Raw genomic sequence first — 19,382 nt, 5'->3', positions numbered from 1 at the left:
GGCTGTAGTTCTTCTAGTTTAACCTTGTTATCCCTAGTATCTTTGAAGGCAGATAATTTGGTGCAAAGTTGTTACAATTATATTTTATATCCCCACCTAACATGTCTACATTGAAAACAAGTTAACTTCTGCTTGAAAATCCAGTGCAAATCGGCATCACAAAAATAAACAGGATCTTAAAAATAAACATTTATTTAACTATCCTTTCCCATGAAAGATTGTCAACACATAGTATGATTAAACATAGGCAACTGTAGAAAAGTAGCATGCAATGCTGTGTACATAAAACAATGCTTTGAAGAGTTTCCTTCAAACATGTTTTATGTGACTTTTATTTTTTTAAATTATGGCATAATAAGTGTAGGGTGCCAATACTTTTGTCTGCGATTGTATGTGGGCTTTGTTCTTGAGGTCACAGGTCATGGTGAATCAAATAATATAATAGAAAGAAACACACATAAAAGAAGGTGCAACTAAATGTTTTTTTTAGCTTTTACCACCTTTTCATGGTAAAAATCCCACAGCAATTCAAAGGAAAAAGCACAAGGTGGGTAAACTTGAAACCTCAATGAACTGCAGTATCAAGTGCAGCCGTGAGGCTGTCGAACTGATGTTATTATCTGGTCATCTAAACTGAATAATTAATTGACCAATTGGCTGACCACTCAAGCGCGACCTGAAGTGATTGGGAGTACAAGGATGTGGGTTTTGAGTTTTAAAAGTGGGACAGGCCAGGAAAGGAAAAATTCAAACAGGGATGGAAATCTGACTCCAGCTGCATAGCAGTTTAATATTAATACCTGACATGAGTGAAACTGCTATGCAGTAGAAGTCTTAGAGTCCATCCTTGAAAAACAATACATGTTTCAACACAATGCAGTCATTTTTTAATGATTGCTTTATTATTAAAAAGAAAGGCAAAGGATTTTTTTGTTTGCTGTTGTATTTTTCGGTGTAGATATACAAATAAAATACCAGTTTAGTTTGTGGATAAGATTATGTAAAAATTATTTGCCAGCTATTTTGAAAGTGTAGGTCTGTGTCAGTTCCATCTAAATGATAATATTGTAACGATCTTGATTAACGCAGGCTGGCGCATCACAAAGCATACCGCCGATACGATACAAGGAGCTTATATCGGGTTTATGTCTTTGTGTGTGATTACGTCACCTACCAGCCCTGCTGCTGCCTTCCCCCGTGTACGCTACACTCTCCCCTGCCAGCCTCAAGTCTGCCCCGGACTTGCTCACCTGGCTACAGTCCGACGAGGAAGTATCGGGGTACCTGCATCCCACTGCTAACCACACATTGGTGATCTCGGTTAAAGCAGGCAGGTGCATCACACGGGACGAGGCAATCCACACACGCCGAGGGCTGGCGCGAACCCGGGACCTCTCGCCCCGATACCGCTGCAAAAGAGTCGGCTCTTTTGCAAGGAGCGTTTATGGTGTTTATGTCGTTGTGTTTAGTTACGTCACCTACCAGCCCTGCTGCTGCCTTCCCCTTGCACGCTCCAATACAGTAGATCTTTGAGTACTGGAGGACGTTAACCAAAAGGTACTTTATTAACCTAACCAACTTTGTGATAACATCGTAAGAACAACTTTCAGTAAATGCAACGTTTCCCAAACCTCTACATGATTCCAAACTTGGCTGCTGTGTCATTTTGTAACCGGAAGGTTTGTGTTTTGTTTGCCCTCCAATACCCAGTGCTCAAAGAGCTAGCTGAGTTATGTGTGGTTTCCTGTCTATTATAATATTACACTGTTTGAACATAGTATTATCTACAGTTGCATATTTCAAATATGTTTACAATTAAGACTATAACAATAATCAATAAGCCAGCAACCTACATACACTGTGGCTTGTGTATGCACATCGTTGAAGATAACAATCTAAATGTATTCAAGCTTTCTACTTAACTGCATTTCTTTTTTTTTTTTTTTAATTAAATGTCTTTATAACACAACCTAGGTATTATGATTGTCAGGATCATCCGAACTACAATGCAAAGCTGCACAGGCAAATTAATGTGAAAATAGTGTGTAATATATTTGTATGTATAATTTATATATTAAAAAAAAAAAAAAAAAAAAAAAAAAAAAAACATTGTTTGCTATTTTAAGGTGAATTAAACTAACATTAGTTCACAGCACGCCTGTAACTACACTACAACCGCTTCAACAACGAATCACGTGATTTTACTACACTTCCTTTAACAGTGTTTTGGATCCAGGTTCAGGGTTTGGAGTTCAGATCTCCATTCTCGTATTTAATTGGCAGCTTCAGCCTAGTTTGAATTTGGATTGGTTCTCTCCACTGTCAAGCGTGCACACCCCCCTTGGCGATCCAGATCAGTGATTCCTCCTCCTCCTGCTGTAGCTACCAATGCAAGGTCAGGTTTTAGGAGTGTGTATTGTTTTATTGTTTCAGTTACGTTAAATGTAATGTGTGATCATTTCTTGTAATGTCAAACACAGAGACACAGATTTTTAAATTAGAAATGTATTTTGTAGCATGTAATGTAGAATGTTTTTAAACTTTTCTTCCCCACCTGTACTGGTATTGCAGATAATATTGATTGTTTCAAAGGTTGTTGTCAAATAATGCCAATGTATAACTTTCCTTCACTAAAAGCATAGATAAAGTTATAAAGTAAACACTTTTCCATGACAGCATGTTACGTGTTACACAATGTATTATTTTGTAAGAAAAGTAATATTCTTGACTAGAATCATTGCTAGTTAATAATTTCACATGTGGATTTATTTTACAGGCGCGTACCATATGTCAAAATAATCACGAATACATAAGGCCTACCACTACTAGCTATGCTGAGAGCAGGAAACGTTTTAGCGGCCTTCGCATCAAAACAACTGCTTAAGTCGAGGAGCACGGCTCCCCGGCACCGCGGTTCAAACTCCAGACTCTTCAGGACAGCGATTTCTTTACACAGAGATCAGCTGCACCCACAATGGGCTGCCTTAGCAAAGAAACAGCTCAAAGGGAAAAACCCCGAAGACCTGGTCTGGCACACTCCAGAAGGGATCAGTGTGAAGCCAGTGTACACACGGGGGGACACGGAAAATATCCCAGATGAACTTCCCGGAGTAAACCCTTACACCCGAGGCCCCTACCCGACCATGTATACCAACAGACCGTGGACCATTCGGCAATACGCTGGCTTCAGCACCGTGGAGGAGAGCAATAAATTCTACAGGGACAACATCAAAGGTATTGTATTACAGTAGTTAATTACATTCGAGAATATATGTGTTATGTGTTGGGAAATGCATCACATGACAAGCTAAACTAAAAATACTTAATGATATTTCTGTGTAAAGCCTGACAGCCCCGAAATTCTGAATAACTGAATACATACACCTGACGTACTGTATTTCTTCTGTCAGAAGTATTCTGAACACAGCAATTTTTTTTATGCAGTACGGTGCAATTAATTCACTGCATGTTTTTTTTTTTTTTTTTAAATCACCACTTACAGTTACTGCCTGTAAAATTATTTAAATTTTTTTGTTTGAAATATACAATATTAATGTTATAAAAATGCAAACAAATAACCAAGCAACTTAAATACTACAGCTTAACGTTCGTGGCGTGCTCAGCAATTTCCAGAATTATTGAGAAATTTATGGCATTTTAGTTCCATATTGGTCACCACGAGTCGTTTATATATATATATAAAAAAGTGAAAATGTTATATTGAGTGCTTGCAACATGCAAAAGTTTGTTTATAGGCTGAAACTTGCCCTTTTAAATTGTGAGCAGATAGGTTTGTTGATTGTTTGAATAGTATTGGCCCTTTAGAAAAACAAATTCTGAGCTCAGGTGGTGTCATTTCATAACAGTGCCAGCTGTTTCATATCAGTGGTTAGCAGGGCCTCACAGCGCCAGGGTCCTAGGTTTGAATCTGGCCTAGGAGAGGTCTATCTGTGTGGAGTTTTGCATGTTCTCTTTGTGTTCATGTGGGTTTTCTCCTGGTTCTCCGGTTTCCTCCCACAGACCAAAGACATGCTGGTCAGGTTGATTGGTCATTTTAAATTGCCCTCAGTGTGAGTGTGTGTGATGCCCAGCGATGGGCTGGCATCCCATCCAGGGTGTACTCCTACCTTGCGCCCTCTGGCTCACCGCGACCCTGTAAAGGATTAAGCGGTTATTGATAATGGATGGATAAATAGCCATTTGAAAATAAATGATTTTAATTCACGCAAGAACAGCAAAATATACGACCCGCTTGAGTAGTGAAGATTGCCTGGTTGCTGTCGGCATGATTGAAGGCAGCCTGTCTGTGAGAGAAGTTGCCAAGAGAATGAGATGTTCTGCTTCAACAATCAGCAGACTAGTCCAGAGATCAGGAAACCTGCTCTGTGAAGGACAGGCCACATCCTGGAAGGTAGAAGGTCACCACACTAGACCAGGACCGTTATGCTGACTGTTATGGTGTTCACTGCCAACCGGTGGGGTGGTGCAAGTGTGATGATGTTGGGAGGAATATCCTTTAACACAAGAATGCCTTTGGTGCAGATTAAGGGCAACCTTACTGCTCAGAGATACACTGACAAAGTCCTTGAGGCAACATTTTTTTCCGTTCATGCAAGCCAATTCGGGAGTGTTGATTTTCCAGCACAGGTTTGCGTCTTGGCTGTGTGGAGTCGCTGGTCTTTGTTGGGGATTCCACAGGGCATGTCTCATTGATTCTGGTCTTCCCAACGTTTTGGCAAAACAAGCAGGAACTGTTTCTCTCTCCTGGTGAGTTGAAGCAGGCACTTGCAGTGGCCGGTAGCTCGCTGACATTCGCTGTTACATTCTTGAGTGTAAAGAAGCAATTAGCTTGGTCATGGGATTGGATGACGTTTCCCTTCATATTCTAATACTATCACTAACCTAGCTAATAAAGATCCTTACTCCTAAATGTTTTTCTAGGTACATGTTTTAAATGCAAGTGTCACAGCGGGGCATAGTTACTACTTTTTTGAAAATGAATGGTTTATTGATTTTTATTTATTTATTTTTATTTGTTTATTTTTGTCAGTTTATGTTCATATGGTCACTAGGAAGTTCTCTTTACAAAAACGTTGGTAACTCTTGATGATTTACTGTACTTCTACCAATGGTGACAATTATCATCATGCAACTAATAATAACATTTTTATTATTTATATAGCTGGTCAACAAGGACTTTCAGTAGCTTTTGACTTGCCAACCCACCGAGGCTATGATTCTGACAACCCCCGAGTTCATGGGGATGTTGGTATGGCTGGTGTTGCCATAGACACAGTGGAAGACACCAAAATGCTCTTTGATGGGATCCCCTTGGAGAAGATGTCTGTTTCCATGACAATGAATGGAGCTGTGATTCCGATCTTGGCCATGTTCATCGTGACAGGCGAGGAGCAGGGCGTGCCGCTAGAGAAACTCACAGGAACCATTCAGAATGATATTCTGAAGGAGTTCATGGTCAGAAACACCTACATCTTCCCTCCAGAGCCTTCTATGCAAGCCATAGCTGATATCTTTGCCTACACATCCAAGGTATTGCTTTAATATTTTGAGTTGGACTTCACCATCGATTTAAGGAAAATATGTGTCTACCTGACTTTAATCTCCAGTATTCATGCCACCTCCAATTCTACTGAAGCCACATGTGCAAGTACATCTCGGGTGCTTTTTCTACAATATGTGCATATGAGTCAGTCTTTTTTTGTATTTACAACAAGACATTTTTAAGTAGATAGCATTGAACTTATATAATGGAGTATGTTTTAGTGAATAAAGTCTTCTGTGTTAAAGAAAAAGCATGGCACCTTAACCTGCTGTACAGTTTATATTTTTAAAAAGCACGTGATCAGATTCAACTGAATATGCTTCTCAAAGATTTCAATACTTGTTGTTTAGGCATGTAGGTTCACTTCTTCTACAGTTTCTAGTTTTGTTTTTCCAAACAGCACATGCCCAAATTCAACTCGATTTCTATCAGTGGATACCACTTGCAGGAAGCTGGAGCAGACGCTATCCTTGAATTGGCTTACACCATTGCCAATGGTTTGGAATATTGCAGAACTGGACTCAGAGCTGGCCTGACCATTGATGAGTTTGCCCCACGGTAAGTAGTCTGCTGGAAAAGTTTTAGGGTCTTGTGCAACACTGCATTAAAATCCCTAGGAATAGTATGCCTTGAGTCAGCCCTTTGTAACATTGTCTATCTGAACCTGAAACATGTTAGTGGTATAAGTAGTAGTTTACACACAGCAACCTTCACAGAGCCAGGAGATTTGAAACCTCTTATAAAATCTGAGACCAGAAAGCTGAAAGTGTAGTGACACATGTTATACATGTAACCTGAAAAAATGCTGCTATTTTTTTTTATTTCATTTTTTGCCTTCTGGATTGTAGGTGGAATCACAAAAATAAATAAAATAAAGTAAAATGCTGTATCTTTATCTGCTGCAAATAGGAGAAGGCATATGTTGCAGAAGGCGTATGTTTATTTGCCTCAAACTGGTGTACTGGCAAGCAGGCTCAAGGCCAGGAAAGCTTGTGACCTGTCAGAAAAGTACTTCTGTACAATGTACATATCCCACTGGAGCAGATCATATTTATGATAAAGTGCACAGAAGGTAATCTAGCAGCAAATAAGCACCATGCAATAATAAGATTGTTGTCTTCCAGATTATCTTTCTTCTGGGGCATTGGCATGAACTTCTATATGGAAATTGCTAAAATGAGAGCAGGGAGGCGACTTTGGGCACATTTAATAAGCGAGATGTTCAAGCCCAACAGCCCAAAATCCCTACTCCTGAGAGCTCACTGTCAGACGTCGGGATGGTCACTCACTGAACAGGTTAAGAATCACTATTATCATCATTATGGATTTTATTGAATGTTTTATTATGTGTATTTCTTTGACAAGAATCAAGTGAGGCATTCGAGACACGTTTATTGTTTACCTTTGGCGATCTATTCCAATTGTTGTGTCTCAGTCAGTCACATGGTTCTGTGGTTATCCAATGATTTTCTGCAACAGGGATCATTCATAACAGAAGCAAAAATACTGTAAGGGTTATTGAATTAATGTATTTGCTTGTACTTTGTTACATTATTGTGCGTAACACTTCAGAGGGTACCCTATGTAAAGTTTTAAATAATTAGCATTTCAAGTGGAGGCCCCTTTTTATGGTAGGCTTTCAGATGTCGACCTATAAGCATGTATTGCATGAAGAACACATTTGGGTATGTATTTAATGTGGAAATTGATTGTTCCCTTTCTTTGCTGTGTGGAATGATACTTGCAGGGATTTGTTCTCTGGCCAAAGATTTACCGCAATGTTATACTCCTCTTACAATGTGTTTAGTGTTTGTAAATTTGTAAAGTTGTATTTTTATTTAAATTTAAAGAAATTCAATTTTAGGGCGTTGCGTTTGAAGAATCTTGAAGAATCTTTTTTTCCTTTCTAATTTCAGGATCCTTATAACAATATTGTCCGCACTGTGATTGAAGCAATGGCAGCAGTATTTGGAGGCACTCAGTCCCTGCACACCAATTCGTTCGACGAGGCGCTGGGGTTGCCAACAGTCAAGAGTGCCCGTATTGCCAGAAACACCCAGATTATAATCCAGGAGGAATCGGGTATTCCTAAAGTAGCAGACCCATGGGGAGGCTCGTACATGATGGAGTCTCTTACTAATGATGTCTATGATGCTGCTTTAAAGGTAAGCTTTACAAATAACCTCACCTCACCTCCCCCAGGTAATGTTTTGTTGAAATTCACAAGACAGAGATTGACTCAAATCTATAATCTGCATACACATTAATATATTATACAAACCACTGGGTTCATTCAACACATTTCAGTATCCATCTCAGACTTCTGTTTTATGTTTGTAGACATGTTGAGGGGGTGACATGTTATTACTGGACAATTGGGGGTTGAAGGGGCATCTGGGAAATGTGTGAAGACAGTTTTACTGGAGGAAGCACAGTTCTAAAAATGTGGACAGTGGCCTTGGGTTGTTTTTTGTCACTGATGCAGATACAGTATGTTTTACATTATACAGCAGTATGCCTTGCAAAACTTTAGGGAGATGCAGTGTAATTTATTCATAGTTCAGGAGCTGCTTGTTAGTAATATCGTACGATCTGTTATAATCTGTAGTGATGTATCGCAATACACAATGAACTGTTTAGACTGGAATTACTGAGGCTATTGTATAATAAAGCTAATACATGTTTCTAATCTTTTAAATGCAGTTTATAAATGAGATTGAAGAAGTGGGGGGCATGGCAAAGGCCGTGGCAGAAGGAATCCCCAAACTGCGGATTGAAGAGTGTGCTGCTCGCAGACAGGCTCGCATTGATTCAGGTAATGTCATGTAAAGGACTACGATATAGTAAGTGGCCCCGGCACCTTGACATGGGTAGACCTTGTATAAAGCTCAGCAAGGGTTGGTAGCTGTTTTAATCTACAGTGTCATCTATCATACATGTGTTGCAAACATGGAGTACTTGAGAATACAGATCGGTGCATTGTAAATGTAACATTTTGCAGGAGGTGTGATGCTGTATCTAGAGTATCGTATTCGACACAATGGTTATTGCACTGCATTTGTTCACAATTACCCCGAGTATCTTGTCAGTTTACCTCTCTTTCGGTAACGGTTAGCGATAAAGGTAATTACATTTTCCCCAAATCCTATAAGTCCTTCCAAATAAAGTTAATTTCTGTCATAACCGCTGCAGCACTTTGTATAATAATTCACTCTGCAATTCCTTTCGCCTTCATTAAGCCAGAGTGCTGAATTTGATTGGCTGTAGTGCCAAGGTATTGTTATAGCCTATAGAAACATAATTCTGGCTCTTTAAAGTATAATAGGGTAAAACAAGTTGTTTAAATTGTTTTATATTGTTAATGACTGAAACAATGCTAAATCCAGTTTTTAATTCCTATATTGTGATTGATTCTGCATTGTGTTACTACAGTAGTTTTAAGCATTCTCTCCTAAAGTTGATTCTGACTAATACTCCGCTAAATTCAGGGATTGTGGAATTCCAGCTGTGTTGTACTCTATGATTTCTTCATTCCAAGGCATGTGGGGCTGTGGCTGTACTACTCTGAGGGAAAGGGAATAATGTAACACTGCTGTTGTCCAGATTCCCCAAAAAATGGGAATTTTCACAGAAATTGTGAAAACTGTGATAACTGTAAAAAAAAAAAAAAAATACAGATTTACCTCTATAGCTATTCATAAAAAGCTCTTGAGTTCACACAAGAATGTGAATAACTTGGAGAGCAAAACACTGTTTCATTATTGAAGAAGAAATAGTGCTGTATAATATGAGTAGTATTATATCTTTGATGTAATTGCACTGGTGCAAAATATTCTGTTTTTTAAAATTGAAATCTTTGTACACTTGAGGGAGGTTTTTTTTTTTTTTTTTTTAAGCATGTGCAGATTAAAAAAAAAAAAAAAAAAAAAAAAACACAATCTGGCTGAGCTATTCAAATAGATATTTAACATTCAAGGCTACCCTTTGGAAACATTTGCATTAAAACCGGTTCTACATTTATTTGTCTGAACATAAATCATTTCTATAATAATTCTTACATATGCTTTAACAGTTAACTTAAGTTAATAAAAAAGTTCCTGGAATTTTCCACCTACATGTATCCTTTTTAACCCCATGTGTCTGAGACTAGCACACTGACGTTTAAGAAGGTCATCTAAATAGATTTTATATGACCCAATTAAATATACATTCCTAATTTACTAGAACTAGGTCTATGGAAATACTGTGTTGATCCTTAACATTTTAAACACCCTGCCTTATACCGATGACTGTACTGTACATGTATTGCGCCCAACGGTGGATAAAGTGAGTTTGATCTACTTTTAATGTAGTTAAAGATTAAAGCTAATCTTGGTCGGTGAAAAAGTTCTAAAATAAGAGCCCTGAGAAATTCGAGACTGTGATAGTCTGCTTCCCCTTTCTCAATATTTTCGCACTTGAATGTAAGTTTTCTAATAAGTGTTTTAAATTAATTGTTGCAAACGTTTTTTTTTAATATATAATCTTATATAGATATTATCATATATTTAAAAAAAAAATAAAAAAAAATATATATATATATATATATATATATATATATATAAAAATTCTGAGACTACCAAAAAATTCTGAGAAATAGGTTTCACCTTTTTAAATGTGCAGTCAAATGCTTGGGTCTTTCACGATACATTTCAGATAAACTAATATATGTTTAGGCACTAGATGGCACCGTTGTTTTTTGGGGATTGGTGTTTAGACTAAGAGCCTTGTCACACATGGTTTCCAAATTATTGCAGTTCAGTTTTTTCTGTTTATCTTAATTTATCTGTATTTCTTCTAGTGAAGAAACTTGTCGAGTTACGGCTTTCTGAATTTAAAAAAAAAAAAAAATCCAGCAAATGGCCTTACATCTGAACCTTTTAATGAAAAGCCCCTCTCTGACTTGACCATTTATTTCTATGTAACTCGCCTCAATTTAACAGCAACTTGTGGAGACTGTAAACTCCACTGAGAGTCATTGGTCTCTGCTGTGGGTGGTGTTTTTGCTTTTAGCTGAAATCCAGATTGAAATCTCAATCTAATTTTAAAAGCCCTGGAGATCATTCTTTGCACTTCTGTCCTCGCAGGAACAAATCATTCACACCGCATTGGGGATTTATAAAAGAACATTTAAAAATAGTTTTGACTGAGCTGTGAACCTGTTTATTACCCATTAACACAAAATGCTCAATATCATTATTTACACTTCAAGTGTTTCCCTGCTGTGTTTTTGTTTTCTCTCGTTTCACCAAGTCAGGTTCTTCCAGCAGCACAGTCTGAGATTTTACTTTGTGGTTCAGAAGCGTGGAGGACAGCACTAATGATAGTCTGCAGCATAGTTTTAATTGTTATGAATTGAGTGCTTTCAGATAGACTGCAGGTTAGGTTTTAAGGTGTTCTCAATAGCAATGAACACAATGTATCAGTCTTCTGCTCGCTAGAGCAGTGGTTTTCAACCTGTGGTACATATGCCAGTACTGGTACGCATGACCGGCTTGCAACTGGTATGCATTGGCAGTTGTTCTTTATGACAATATGATTCCTCAACCACAATACTCCTTCAATGGCATTGTCGTAATGTATCTGTTTGTACCACTGAATCACAGGAAAAAAATGAAGTGAGGTATGTGTTTTGAACTTTCAAAGTTACTGATAGGGAACCGAAGCAGCCAGTCTGTGCTGTTGATTGTGGTGCTCTTGTCAAATAATGAGATGATGCCTTCACATTTTCAATAAGAAAACAGGTTGTAATGGGGTAGGTCTCTGTTTTACAACAGCCATTTAAGGTTACACGTAGTTACTGGTACTGCTAGAAGCACTAGAGAGATGTATACTTGTATATGTGTGTGTGTGTGTGTGTGTGTGTGTATATATATGTGATGTGTGTGTGTGTGTGTGTGTGTGTGTGTGTGTGTGTGTGTGTGTGTATATATGTATATATATATATATATATATATATATATATATATATATATATATATATATATATATATATATGTAATATGTATATATATATATATGTATGTATAATATAATATATATATATATATATATATATATATATATATATATATATATATAAGCGAATAGAGAGATGTATACTTATATATGTGTGTATGTAACATTCAATCAAAACAATTAAAGGGAAAGTATACATATCCTCCAAGTGTGCCTGGATTGTGGATTGAATGAGGTTTATAGCTTTGCCCCAGATTTTCCACACTGCAGCCTAGTGATTTAACCATTAGACCAGATATGGGTTTACAGTTTTGCCATTCTGCATGTGTTTAGGTGCTGAGGTCATTGTAGGCGTTAATAAGTACCGTCTGGAGCAAGAAGAAACAGTTGAGGTGTTGGCGATTGATAACACTGCAGTGCGCAACAAACAAATTCAGAAGCTCAAGAAGGTAAGGCTACATACAACACTGCTTTTATTTCTTCTAGTAAGGCAATGAGATGCATTTGTAATATCTGCGCTGTGATTACTGATGGTAATAGTGCGGCAACCCTGCATACGACAGTCGCAGGGTTTAGCAATCTGAATTGAAATATTGATTCCAATGGTTTAAACCTAAACAGCATTGATTTTTAGTTTTAGTATCATTCGAAGGCAACCAGATTGTGTGTGTTTTATTTTTTTTGTACAGAGATCCGATCCGTAATAAGTGTTGTTTTCAAATATAACACATCAGAAGATAGCACATTCAGAAGGTCAGGTAATTTAACCATAGAAATAACAAGGGGAAATAACAAAAATCAATGGAAGTATTGACCTTACACCTTGTATTTTAGAGAACTGCAGTCTGTTAGAAACTTAGGACTTAAACCTATTTAATACACTGTTGTGGAAACCATAATCACATTTTTCACCTTTTGTTGCTTTATAGCCTGGAATTAAAATGCATTAATGTTTTTTTTTTTTTTTTTTTTTTTTTTTTTTCATTTTACACATCCTACCCCACAATTCTAAGTGGGGGAAAAAAAAATTCTAGAAATTTGTAGAAAATTAATTATAAATAAAAACTGAAATAGCTTGGTTGGATAAGTGTCCACTCCCCTTATAATAGCAATCCTAAATTAGCTCGGGTGTAACCAATCGCCGTCAAAATCACACACTGTTAAGTGTCCTCCATCTGATTCACATGATTTCAGGATAAATTCAGCAGTTCATGTAGGTTCCCTCTGCAGGGTAGTGCATTTCAAAGCAAAGACTCAACCATGAGCACCAAGGCGCTTTCAAAAGAACTCCGGGACAAAGTTGTTGAAAGGCACAGATCAAGGGATGGGTATAAAAAAAAATATCAAAGGCCTTGAATATCCCTTGGAGCACAGATAAGATGATTACTAAGAAGTGGAAGGTGTATGGCACCACCAAGAGCCTGCCTAGATCAGACCGTCCCTCCAAACTGGATGACTGAGCAAGAAGGAGACTGATCAGAGAGGCTACCAAGAGACCAATGGCAACTTTGCAAGAGCTACAGACTTTTATGGCATGGACTGATCAAAGTGTGCATGTGACAACAATATCCCAAGCACTCCACAAACCTGGCTTGTATGGTAGAGTTGCAAGAAGGAAGCCATTACTCAAAGCCCACTTTGAATCCCATTTGAAGTATGTAAAAAAACACTGAAGAGATTCTGTAGCCATGTGGCAAAAAGTTTTGTGGTCTTATTAAACTAAAATAGAACTTTTTGCCCTTAATTCAAAGAGTTATGTTTGGCACAAACCCAACACAGCGTATCACGCAAAGAACACCATCCCTACTGTGAAGCATGGTGGTGGCAGCATCATGTTATGGGGATGTTTCTCATCGGCAGGGACTGGGGCACTTGTCAGGATAGAAGGGAAAATGAATTGAGGAAAACCTTCCCTCTGCAAGAAAGCTGAAACTGGGACTGAAAGCTGAAACTGGAAAGTTCAAGGGGGTGTAGACTTTCTGTAGGCACTGTGTGTGTCATATGTATATATATATCAGTACCATTCAAAAGATTGAGTACACTTGCTGGAAACTAGGTTTTTCTCATAATTGACAATATTTGATGTCGTGTACATTTCTGTAAATACTTGAAAATGAAAACACATGTTACAATATACAAAACAAAACATAAGGAGTATCCAAGCAATGTTCAAGGAAATTGAAAATTATCTCTAAATCTTGGATTCCTCAAAATAGCCACCTTTTGCCCTAATAACAGCCTCACAAACACGAGGCATTCGGTTAACAAGTTTCAGCAGGACATCACCCGACATGTCTTCCCAGCTCTTCTGCAGCAATTCCCAGAGATGTAGGGCACTTTTGGGTAGCTTTGCTTTGACTTCTGTCCAGTTCGTCCCATACAAGTTCTATGGGATTGAGGTCTGGAGACTGGGCAGCCCAGGCCATTAGTTTGAGTTGTCCTTCACTTTCCTTCTTCGCCAGATAGTTCTTGCACAACTTTGAGGTGTGTTTCGGCTCATTATGTTGCTGAAGAAAGAAGGACTGCCCAACTAGCCGTAATCCTGATGGAATGGCATGCTTTTGAAGTATGTTATGATTTCCATGCTGGTTGAGCTTGCCATGGACTTGGTAAAGATCACCAACTCTGTCACCAGCAAAGAATCCTCAGACCATGACACTGCCTCCTCCATGCTTGACAGTGGTAACCACACATGCAGAACTCATGCGCTCACCCTCTCTGCGTCTTACAAATACTTGGCGGTTGGACCCAAATATTTCAAAGTTTGCACAAGACCTACTTCCACTCCTCAAACGTCCAGTTTCTGTGTTTTTTGGCCCAGGCAAGTCTCTTCCTCTTATTCTGCACTCTTCACAATGGTTTCTTTGCAGCAATTCTTCCAGTTAGGCCAGCTTCACGCAATCTCCTCTGAACAGTTGATGTTGAAACATCTGTACTTCTGGTAGCACATTTAGCCGAGCTTGTATTTCAGGGGCAGTTAATTGCCGGTTTCACAGACTTGTGACTCGAATGAACTTGTTCTCTGATTCTGAGGTCACCCTTGGCCTGCCTTACCTTGTTGAGTCCTCATGAGTGCCAGTTTCTTCAAATCGTTTGGTCTTGGCCACAACAGTTACAGACACTTGCAAAGTTCTTGCGATTTGTCTTAAAGATTGACCTTCATTTCTTAAAGTAATTACAGACTTCTCTTTTCTTTGCTTAACCTAGCGTATTTTGCCATTTTCTGCTCCCTTACATTCAGGAATGACAAACTTGTGCCTATGCTACCTGCATTTATAGTAATCGTGGACCCTCGTCTGTTAACACTAATTGGTGACAAAAGGTTAATTAGGTAACATGCTAGTTAACTCGGAGAACATCTAATAAAGACACTTTTGTACTTAGGCCAGTGTTCTAACACTGTGTTATACACATTTCAGACTTTTAACTGACTTGGGCTTCAGACTGAAATCCCCTTGCTTTGTGTGACCATTTCATTGAAATTGACAAGATTTACATTTTCATTTAAAAGTTTAATTTTTGAATGAAATTCACTTATGATTATCAGCTTATGTAAGTACACATATCATATAATGAAATATTAAGTGTTTATAGACAAGTCTATGTAGTTAAAAGCATAGATAATCATGAAAAACCTGGTTTCAAGCAGGTGTACTCACACTTTTGACTGGTACTGTTTTTTTTTCTATAGTGCATATTATTGTTTTGTTTAACCTTTTATTTTGGCCCTTGTTTGTGTGCTTTGTTCTTTATTGATTAAAAGTGCACATACGTGCTTGAACTGCAGCTTTCCCTGATTCTGAGTCTTATTTGTGATGTTATCCTGGTACACTGCCCATTTCTATGATGTTCTATAACCAGCGCAGACACATACAGAGGGTCCGCGCAGTCTTGTAATAAGGGCAGTGTTATAGTGAAATGCAGTCTGAAACTTATATAGGAAGCTAGAAGTATAAAATAAAATAAATGTTTGGCAAAGATCTGTGCACTGTCAGTGCAGTTAAATGAGATGTACCATTTAAATTCTAGTGATGCCGAACAAGTCATACTAGACACTGTACTTTTATAAAACACTGATTTTATCCATGTTATTATCGCTAATTTCCACCTAAGTACAGTATGTCAATGGGTGCTTTAAGTAACTGAGCCACTCAGATCAGCTCAGGGAGAGGACCCACTCAACGGCTCCCTCTGAGCAGCTCAGGGAGAGGACCCACTCAACGGCTCCCTCTGAGCAGCTCAGGGAGAGGACCCACTCAACGGCTCCCTCTGAGCAGCTCAGGGAGAGGACCCACTCAACGGCTCCCACTGAGCAGCTCAGGGAGAGGACCCACTCAACGGCTCCCACTGAGCAGCTCAGGGAGAGGACCCACTCAACGGCTCCCTCTGAGCAGCTCAGGGAGTGGACCCACTCAGAGTTCACAATGAAAGAGGCTTCCACTAAGAAATGACCACTAGTGGCAGTTGTAAAACTGCACACACCGTGTTGAACGATGGTATGCCAGGGCCAGCAGGATTTATTGCAGGTGGTGCTCCTGAGTGGCTATCGAGGCAACTCAATAGATTGTCTTAGTTGTACTCCTGGTTGCTTCTGTAGTTTTCAGAATGGTAAAAAAACATTAATAACATGGGTTGTAACAAAACTATTTGCAGTCGTCCCTTAAAAACTCCTCCACCGTTTTTAATGTTTAGTGAGTCCTCAATATTGTATAAAGCAAATATGTTATTGCATACATTCTAGAACGTACTACAGTAAACATTTTGACCTATATACGGTAATATTACACAGCTACACTAAAATATGTATTGTACTGTAAATGTACTGGCTGAGTTTCTGCTCGTAGAGAATAATTCTATACTGACAAGTGCCACATAATTGTTTCTTTTTATTACACAAGAGAAATTGCACATCAGTTTGGTTTTTTTAAACTAAGTGTACATAATAGTCAAAAGGTGGTTTCAGTGCACGTTTTTTTTTTTTTTTTTTTTTAAAACCTAGTCCTTTTTAGCTTTGTGGCTTTAAAGAGTGTTATTATTGGGGACAATGACTAATGGATGTTTCTCACAAAGCCACCTCACCAGTGCTACTGTATGTTTCAGCCTACATGCTTTTAATTGTGTTCTCCTCAGGTGAGAGCGAGCAGAAACCAGGCAGTTGCAGAGAAGTGCCTTGCTGCCATTACCCATTGTGCTCGGACAGGAGAAGGCAACCTGCTGGCTCTCGCAGTTGAAGCAGCGCGGGAAAGGTCAGTAAGCTGTTTCTGTTGATAGTGGCTGTGGCTGTGTTTTCATTTTTAAATTCACCAGGTTGCGTTCCAAATTACATGTTCCAATTGTCGTGGGCTATCTACAGGACAAAATGACTGAACCAGTATGTAGCCAGTAAGATAGCTGCAGCCTGGAATAGAGGTATACTTTATCTGCCTTTCATAATTCAATTCTTATTAAGCATCCATGTGAGGGGAGCTTGTATGACTGCTGCCACTGTCAATATACACATAAACCATTTAAGCTTGCCAAGGATGGAAATAAGACTCCCATTGCACAGCAGTTTGATCCATTCCTGGTTTAACTATGTGTTTCGTAAGACACACCTGAGCTTGTCACCTTATACACTGGGGCTAATCAAGCTCGTAGTAAAACTTGGAGTGGGTGAACTTGCTATGCAATAGGAGTCTCGGGGCCCTTTTCATACATAGTTTGTAAAGATCACATTTTCATATAATAATAATAATAATAATAAACCTTTATATAACGCAATTCATGTACAATGCAATTCAAAGTGCTTTACATACAGAAAAAAATACAATAATAAACAGTAAGAAAAGAGTACAATTATTAAACAGAAGTAACAATAAAATTCAGAATAAAACAAAACATAAAAATGTTATGGAAAAGCTATATTAAAAAGGTATGTTTTTAATCGAGATTTGAAGATTGCAGTTGAAGGTGAATCTCAGATAAAAAGGGGTAAGGATTTCCAGAGTGTGGGGTCATTAAAACAGAAAGCAGCCTCTCCCATCCTTTTGCCTTTCACCCTCCGAATACATAAAAGGCCAGCATTTGCAGATCTCGGAGTGCGTTTAGGCTGATAAGGAATTAGAATATCATTTAGATATTGTGGAGATAGTCCATTCAGTGCTTTAAAAACTAGTAATAGAATTTTAAAATCAGTTCTGTAATGCACAGGAAGCCAATGCAATGATGCCAACACAGGCGTAATGTGAGCCCTTTTTTTTGTTCTAGTTAGCATTCTAGCAGCAGCATTTTGCACTAGCTAGCTATTATTATATATATAGCTATATATATATATATATATATATATATATATATATATATATATATATATATATATATATATATATATATATATAAAATAAATACACACACACACACAGAGTAGTGTGAAAAAGTATTTGTCCCCTGTCTGATTTTCGGCATTTTTGCACATTTTTCACATTGAATTTGGTCAGATGTTTTTGTGGGTTGTAGTAGCACATAGAGGGAGTCTGAGAGAAGAAATGACTCCAAAGTTTGGTGGTTCTTTAATTTGTTTGGTGTGCAAGGTAATCAAACATGCAATCTTCACGTGTGAAAGTTCTTGCCCCCTAGTTAACTCAACCCAATTAAAGGGGTAATTAGGTTCAGCTGTTTGAATACTTTGGGCAATCAGGCGTGATTTGGGCCAGCCCTGCCCAATATAAATCTGACTAACTCTGGCCCTTACCATCAGCGTGAAGTTGTCAGCACACAGGTTCTAGAGCAGGGCTTCTCAAACTGGGTCCTGGGGACCACATGTTTTCATTCCAACTCTGCTCTCAATTACATAACTAGACCCCTAATTGAACTGATAATTTGCTTAATTAGACCTTTTTACTTGTTTTTAGCTCTTGAACAGTTGCATATTTCAAGTTAACTGTAACACTTGATAAGTAGCTTGAACTTAAGAGCTGAAAACAAGTTAAAATGTCTAATTAAGCAAATTATTAGTTCAATTAAGGGTCTAGTTAAGTAATTGAGAGCTGAGTTGGAATGAAAACCAGCAGCCATATGCGGTCCCCAGGACTGAGTTTGAGAAGCCCTGTTCTAGAGGCAGATAATGCCACGATGAAAGAAAATTTCTGAAGACCTCCGGAAAAAAGTTGTTGATGCCTATCAGTCTGGAAAGGGTTATAAAGCCATTTCTAAGGCTGATCAATAACTACAGGAAGTGTTTTGTTGCAGTTGTTGCTACTAAAGTTGGTGTAATCAGTTATTGTCTAAGGGGGTGATTTATTTTTCACACGGGGGCATTGGGTGTGGCATAACTTTGTTTAATAAATACATGAAATAAGTATCAATTTTGTGTTATAGTTCACTCAGGGTCCCTTTGATCTAATAAAAGTGCTGATGTGCTTTTTTTCTAAAATGAAAACAAAAACCTAGCTCTCTTCGAGCACTAACTACACAATTCAGGAACCTACTTAAATAACCGTACAGGTAAGCTGTTTACCGGTTGACAAAACCGCACACAGTTTCACAACACACAAACAAAAAAGCTTCACACGGTATCCTTTTCTGCTGCCAAGGTAGGTTAAAAGAAGAGTCGTCATTCAATAATAGAACCGTAAGAGTAAGGAATATTTTTTTCAACAGTATTGGACAAAGTTGAAGATACCCATTCCCAGAATGCCGCCACGTCCGGACACTCCCAAACATATGCAAGAAAGTGCCCAGGGCTCCCTGGGGACAACATGTACATACAGGGGTAGGGATGAGCTTCGTTTGGTAGCATCTACGAGGGGTTAAATATATTCTATGAATAAAATTAAAATGGATTAGT

At 38.3% G+C, this 19,382-nt stretch overlaps 1 protein-coding gene across 2 annotated transcripts in view; it reads left to right on the top strand.

Moving 5' to 3' along the window:
• Positions 1–2,291: 2,291 nt before the first annotated feature.
• Positions 2,292–19,382, top strand: part of mmut (methylmalonyl CoA mutase) — a 30,243-nt gene continuing 13,152 nt past the window's right edge. The window contains exons 1-9 of one of the 2 annotated variants that reach the window (XM_041253366.1): positions 2,292–2,395; positions 2,777–3,234; positions 5,183–5,550; positions 5,964–6,121; positions 6,688–6,859; positions 7,480–7,728; positions 8,267–8,378; positions 11,894–12,009; positions 16,691–16,806. In XM_041253366.1, the coding sequence (XP_041109300.1) occupies positions 2,832–3,234; positions 5,183–5,550; positions 5,964–6,121; positions 6,688–6,859; positions 7,480–7,728; positions 8,267–8,378; positions 11,894–12,009; positions 16,691–16,806 (1,694 nt within the window). In that variant the 5' untranslated portion in view covers positions 2,292–2,395; positions 2,777–2,831. Of the gene's footprint in view, positions 2,410–2,776; positions 3,235–5,182; positions 5,551–5,963; positions 6,122–6,687; positions 6,860–7,479; positions 7,729–8,266; positions 8,379–11,893; positions 12,010–16,690; positions 16,807–19,382 lie in introns of both variants that reach the window. The other variant, XM_041253367.1, reaches the window with a different exon arrangement.

The sequence above is a fragment of the Polyodon spathula genome, chromosome 6, assembly GCF_017654505.1.
Source record: "Polyodon spathula isolate WHYD16114869_AA chromosome 6, ASM1765450v1, whole genome shotgun sequence".
Classification (NCBI taxonomy): Eukaryota; Metazoa; Chordata; class Actinopteri; order Acipenseriformes; family Polyodontidae; genus Polyodon; species Polyodon spathula.
This window is presented reverse-complemented; position numbering and strand designations above follow the sequence as displayed.